Source organism: Plasmopara halstedii (genome assembly GCF_900000015.1).
Source record: "Plasmopara halstedii genome assembly, contig: Scaffold_555, whole genome shotgun sequence".
Lineage (NCBI taxonomy): Eukaryota > Oomycota > Peronosporomycetes > Peronosporales > Peronosporaceae > Plasmopara > Plasmopara halstedii.
The window spans coordinates 1272113-1278691 of NW_020187475.1; the positions used below are offsets into that span (position 1 = coordinate 1272113).

A 6579-nucleotide genomic window follows, 5' to 3' on the forward strand; every position below is an offset into this window, starting at 1 on the left:
ACGCACACCCCTGTTACCAGGGTATGTGTAACCCCGTTACATCTTCTGCTTTAGGTGCTCTAACGGAGCATTTTTTATAGTTTGAAAACGCCTTTAGCGCGCGCTTTTTGTCTCATGTCCTTGCGAAGCAAAGTGCTGCACGCCCTCAGCAACAGCAAATTAATCTCGACCTGCATGCCCTGGGGCAAATAGGAAAATTTGTTCATCCTCACAGAGGATCAGTAGGCGTAGATGACTACGAGTGCTACCAAGTGCAGCGGGGTTGCCGTAGCTCTTAGCTTAGTGGAAGCTTACTAAGGTCAGCGACCTTACGTTCCTTACCAGAACCAGTACGAGTGTAGCGGATCGCGAACCGCTACTAACCAAGGCAAAAAAGTCTTCTGTTTGAAATTGAAAACTGTATTCAATACAGTTTTTTTTCCTTACTAAATAGTAAAACCTGATTAATATTAATATGCATAACTACTCGGTTCTTGTTACGGTGTAACCACACCATTGTGTGATTACATCGACTTGTCCAAAAAGCTCTTCAAAAAAAATCTAAGTTATGTGGATCAAGTCTACATGTAAGTATTTTCTATCTCAACGTTGTCTCTGCTGCTGCTTCAACAGATGCGAAAGCACCATGTTTCTCTTGCACTAACCACACATCGTCGACGACTTGTCCGAATTTTCCTCGAGCTGCCGGATTCTCCAGATCAGCTTCTATCTGCTGCCAGTGCAGATGCGTGGCGTTTACAATTTCCATTCGAGAGTATCCAAAAATAGAGTTACGGAAAGCATCCCAAATCGCGGAAGGTTTCTCGAAAGACTTTCGCATGATCGACGTCAAGTATTGCCCTGACGCACCAGTCAAAATGTGCGTGGTAGCACGCATGTTACGAGTTCGTTTCCAAGTCTGCGACTTATATACATCGAATGCTCGCTCGTAGTTGTGTTGGTGACCACATAAATACAAATCGACTCCATGCACGAAAAATTTGTCTTCAAATTTGTCTCGCAAAAAAGCAGCTTTAACACCGCAATTAGTGTCGTCCGAAGTACAATACATCGGGCGATGTCCAATCACCACAAGCCAAGGTGTCTGCTTACGATTTTTATTGGCTTTCGCTAGATCTGATTCCAGCCACGCTTCTTGCCGAACCTTCAAGTTTCCGTCCACATCAAATGTTTTCTTGAAATAAATTTCAGTCGAGATAATTGCAAAGTGTACAAGTCCAACGTCAAAAGAGTAAAACCAATTGTTTGGAACTTCTTCAAGCTTTGCATTTTTTGAGCGTCCACCAACATGCACAGTCTGCAATCCTTCGTTCTCATTATTTGGCATGAGTCTAAAGCGATGCGAATAGTGGCTGAACATATTGTGCATTTCGTGGTTTCCTGGACACACCATAAAAGGCACACTGGCTGCAATTGGTTCAAGTTCTTGCATAAAGATATCTCCGACGTGACCGTTCATCATGTTTAAATCATATGCATAGTCACCGACAGACACTACGCCATCTACGACTCCTTCTGCAACCTCAGCCTGCATCATTGGCAAGGCAGCCGCATTCTGGTAGCCTATGTCTCCTGTAATCAGAAATCGAATCACTTTCGGATTTTCTCCAAGAACAAAGGGCGCTGGACCGGTCTTAGTGACATATGGAATGGACCATGACGCGTAGTGAGCATTGCCCACGACGTAAGTATATCGCGTGTCTACTTTCAAACCATTTAGCCTCACCACATGCAGCCATCGCTTGGACTGTTTTTCACCATCATCCTCGAACAACGTCGAGTTTGCCCAAGCCACCACTGGTGTCATATTCGGCCCTTCAGTTTCAATACGGGCATGATAGCCTTCTATCATTTGTATCTGAGCCGTTCCCTCTCCGCAAAATTCCTTTGTCATCCACTGCACTGCCAAACTTCCCGCTGTATGACCATAAGCTGTATGCACGTGCTTTGGTCGACATCGTTCTGACGCATCACCTCGAAATGGGGTACTTATTCCCAAACGATGTGTTGCCGACCACCCGTGGTAAACAGAACCGACTATAAATTCAAAGCCAGCATCCTTGTTCTCCTTTGAAAGGTCAATAAAAGCCGTATGTGTCGTAAATGTGGCTTCTTCCGCTGTGTATGTCATCGCTTTCTTGCTAGTAAAGGGCATAATGCTACTGTCAGAGGAAAGGATGGTGTCATTGTCACCCAGTCGACGATAGCGCACCTCAACTCCGGCAGCCACATCGGAACACGAGCGCCAAGGGTTAGCGAGTGCGGGACTTCGATCATGTTCCTTTTGAAGCTTCACCGCGCGAATATAGGTTCGTCTAGTGGCCCATTCCACGACAGCACGCGTACCTACGATAGATGAGCGGATATCGTACGGTACACAGTTTTCCACTTCCCGCTTTCTAAAATTGTCAGCATGTAGAGGATCTTGCTCTCGCGCAGTCACTGAATCCCGTGGAGGTAATGAGCCATCAATCGTAGACACACTGGTAAGTACCACAGCCAAGAGGAGCAACTGGAGGCCTAATGGTTTCGGTGCCATTCCGTTTTTAATGCAACACGTCTAACCTTACTCTTAGATTCGAAAGAGCTTAAATCTAGTATATACCGAATCTTTGCCTGTTCAGCAAAATTATTGGCTATAAATTTAAAATTTAAATCAAACGACATCTTCATTCTGTTACTTGTCCAGCAAAATCGCTGGTCTTTTTCTTTCTACAATCACAACGAACTTGCACGTATTGCAAGTGACCTTTCTCTTTTTCTGTTTCGCGATCGGTGGGATCCATTTATTTAAGGCCAGCAGGATCCCAGCGTGTTGGGCTATCGATTTTCCGCCTACCCTTCGTCAGGGAATTCTTCAAGCATGTTTGGCACCTGCTGAGATAGGTTTTCATGTTCTTTGACGCTCTCTGAGAACCGTAATTGCTAAGATAATATGATCAAGAAGATCCAGAAGCTGACCCTTACAACTCTGGGTAGCGATCGGCATTGGAAACTGTGCCCTGTGAATGAACGTCGCTCAATTGAAGCGCACTACACCCAGCAGATTCTAGTGGATGATGCGCCAGGGGGGCCCGTTCACAATCCCAAATATTAAAAGCAGATAAGATAATCAGTCGGAATTGTCACTGGTACCTCTGTCTAACTTTTGCAAATTTTTACCTGCCCAATTACCATGTGCCAAGCAAACTACAGGAAAGACTTTATTTGGAGACGGCTGAGCAAAGGCTCATATCTTCATGTATTTTTGCTGGTGCTGAATCTCGTAAATTGCGCCTAGTTCATCGCGATAAACGTGTTCAATCTGTGATGAAACTGTTTTGATCATGCGTTACGCAGTTTTCCCTCTAAATATTTAAGTATGTTCAAAGATGGCAAGCTACAGATAAATAGATGCTCTTATGGGTCACTGGATAACCTCTGCAATATGATTCTGGCCCATTGCTCATCAATTCACATTATTGCCCCCGACTTGCCTTTACATGCATTTCGCATATTCGTAAGTTTGATCCCAGCAAGATGGCTTGACAATGCTTTGCAAGAATCTCCTCAATATAATACTAAAGAAAGACTGAAGCACAGAAATACGCGATCAGGACAAACACCCTGGCTGATAGTCCAATAAGCCCAAGAGCAATGGTGTAAATGTATAAGGCTGTGCAGTCGAATCCATGGAGCAGAGGGAGTCCATTTTTCTTGTGCATCTCAACACAAGAAAACGGCCCTTGACTTCTTCGTTGTAATAAATTTACAACCGAGTAAAATTTGCGCATTGTGGATGAAATCAGAGCGAATAGTTACCTGGTGCTGTTTGTCAATTTTAGTCCCCACGGCGACCTCTTCAGTTCTCTTCAGATTTCGCCGTTGTTGGGGTGAGGGAAATGTGTGACAGTGTTGATCTTACAACGAAAACAATTAGAATTAATGTCTGAAACAGCTTTAGAAAATCTTATCTCAGGAGTTATTGACATATCGAAATAGTCCATGCACATCTAAAGCATGAATTCTTCAGTTGACCGAGAAACTTGTATCAAATAGCACACAAATTTGTACTCATGTGATTCTCTTTAAGCCATCACATGAGATATGCACAACCCGTGCCGACTTACTATTCAGCATTCGATTGCAGAAACTGAGTGGTAAATTTACTCGGCAATGTATGATTCTCTCCAGCGAATCGGATCTAAAGAAGCGCATTAGCAAAGAATCCAACGTTGAGGCACGCACGAGTCTCCGCAATGCGCTTTTATCTCATTGGCAAGGTACATATACCGTTTTTTCGGGCTGTTCATTTACTGAAATCAAAGATAGGTTTAGTTGTGTAGGTCTAGAAAATCGCTCAAATGTGTCATTTCTCCATCGACAGTCTGTGCAACAAGTGCAAATGCCCGAGTCTATTGGTTTCGAAGCTTAAATAAGTTAAGCTCCGATTGCAGCAGTTATAGCAGTCAACAATCGAAGCCTTCGGGTGCAACGGAGCAAGTACTGTAATCCTGTGTTCGTGGCCCTTACATATTTGGTGCAATTGGTTCACACAATATACGGTACATTTGTACAAAATGTATTACTCAAGGTGTGATTATGAATATATCGATATTTATAAAGAGTCGAGGTATACGTGGGCTGCAAGTCGTTTAAAAAGCAATATTATTATGAAAAAAGTATAACGCATAGGGGATGTATTCGATAAACCAGAATAAATTCATAGTTCATACCCTTTAAGGTTCTCAATTTTGCTCTTAAGCGCATTTAGCTTGTTAACATGGACCGGAGGGTCCATGCTTTTTCTGTGCATAGTGCACAGCAACCTCGTTGCACTTGGTAGCATTTGTATTCTATACCAATACCGAATAGTGAAAAGAATGTTTCCTCTGCGAAAATGGGACATGATATGTTCGGGTACCTGTTTCCAGGACAAAGCGAACAAAGTAAAACGCTGACCATGGGTCTCGAGGGAATGAAGACTAGAAACTGACAAACAAAGGGCTGGAAGCATGATCAAGGCGCTCACCATTTTTAGGAACGTGCAGGTGCAATACGTCCAGTGCCCCAATTGGTCGCTGGTGGAAGAACAGACAGGCTCACTATGAGGTCGCTGATGCTGAACAAGAAGAAAATATCTTCCGCTGAGTAAGAATATTTGAGATAGCCATCGATAGAGCGTTCAAACGGAGCGAAGGCGCATCGTGCTTGGGATCTCCAATGAATAAGCTCGCGCGCGAAATCGCGCAGTAAAGGCGCTTCATACGGTGGACAATTTAATGTGAAGATATTGCGAGCAGCTTGACGTGTCGTGTTTATTCGAACATTCTGTTTTTACGTCGAGGGATGCCAAGATTAAACTTGAGGGATTATGTCCAGGGGTTACGATAACTCATCGCCGTCTAAGAGGCAATCACGGTTTTGATCTTCACAGACGGTGCAGCGGAACTGCCGTGGCTTTGCGCTTGAGGAAGCGAAAATTAAGTCACCGACCTCTCGTTCTATATCCAGAACAAGCACGAGTTTAGCGAACAATTAGCCTTGGGTTTAGATTCAAAACTGACTTCATTTATTTTTATCTGCGGCAAAGCCGCCTAGTTTTAAATGCATAGATTTTTTAAATATGTTTGGTAAAATCTAAATACATGTATAACTACTGGCTATCCAGCCCCGTACCATATTCTTGTGTGGGTGTGGTCACACCTCGCCCATCTGGTGTGACTCACCCCTGTTAGCAGAGTATGTGTAGCCCCGTTCCGTATTTTTGTGTGGGTGTGGTCACACCACGCCCATTTGGTGTAACACACCCATGTTACCAGAGTATGTGTAGCCCCGTTACACTCTACCCCATAAAGATTGAGAACATTTACAGTTCCAATCGATTATTTCCTCAACGAGGCCTGTTTGTCCGTTAGAAATGCGCTGGAACGAAACGACTGCCGTGCTCAATGAGCCCTTTGTCAATGAGACCGAAGTCTCCAAGTCTCGCTGGTTCCGTCAGCGTTCACGGGCAGAGCCCAGCTTAATCTCCCGCACATGGTGCCATGTCGGACCGTGTCTCCGCGGCATCGAGGGATGTAAATCCTAAGCTTGACGAGCACGAGCGTCGCGCTCCGCGCACGATTTCAGTGACGAGTGACCTCGTTGGGGATGTGGAAGTGGTTGACTACGAGTCTGACACTCCTTTTCCCGGATGGAATGACGAGGAAGGCGAGCCGCACCAGCGACGTGAGACGAGCCCTGATAGCGCCTTGCGGATTCCATGTCTGTTTCGTGAATTCTCGTCACCTGAGAAACGTGGTGTAATCACCAATGATCTCGATAAGGCACAGAAGCGGCAGCCGGAAGCTGCCCGTAAGGCGGCTCTGATGCGCGCCCATCCACGGTCGGTCATTGACCCTCGTGTGGAATTCGGCTTCCGCCCAGCGGATCCCGCTGTGGAAGCGAAGGATGTGGTAACTTGATTGTTACGCCTCCATATCATCGCCCCCTGATCATTACGGAGGATGAGCTTGCCGAACGGAACGCCTTTCGAGCTAGTTTTTGGTTCCAAAAGAATTTCCGTTGAAAGCTTATCGCACTCGTCTGCGTGCTCAA

The 6579-nt window shown here is 45.1% G+C and overlaps 2 protein-coding genes across 2 annotated transcripts; one reads left to right on the top strand and one right to left on the bottom strand.

Moving 5' to 3' along the window:
* Positions 1–577: 577 nt before the first annotated feature.
* PHALS_11785 (iron zinc purple acid phosphatase-like) lies at positions 578–2277 on the bottom strand (the record flags this gene model as incomplete). Its single annotated transcript, XM_024727207.1, has 2 exons — positions 578–2141; positions 2213–2277. The coding sequence occupies 2 exons, from the start codon at positions 2275–2277 to the stop codon at positions 578–580; spliced, it is 1629 nt and encodes a 542-aa protein (XP_024577807.1).
* Positions 2278–6026: 3749 nt separating this feature from the next.
* On the top strand, positions 6027–6446 carry PHALS_11786 (uncharacterized protein; the record flags this gene model as incomplete). The annotated part of the gene is made up of 1 exon (XM_024727208.1): positions 6027–6446. The coding sequence occupies one exon, from the start codon at positions 6027–6029 to the stop codon at positions 6444–6446; it is 420 nt and encodes a 139-aa protein (XP_024577808.1).
* Between the last annotated feature and the right edge of the window lie 133 nt (positions 6447–6579).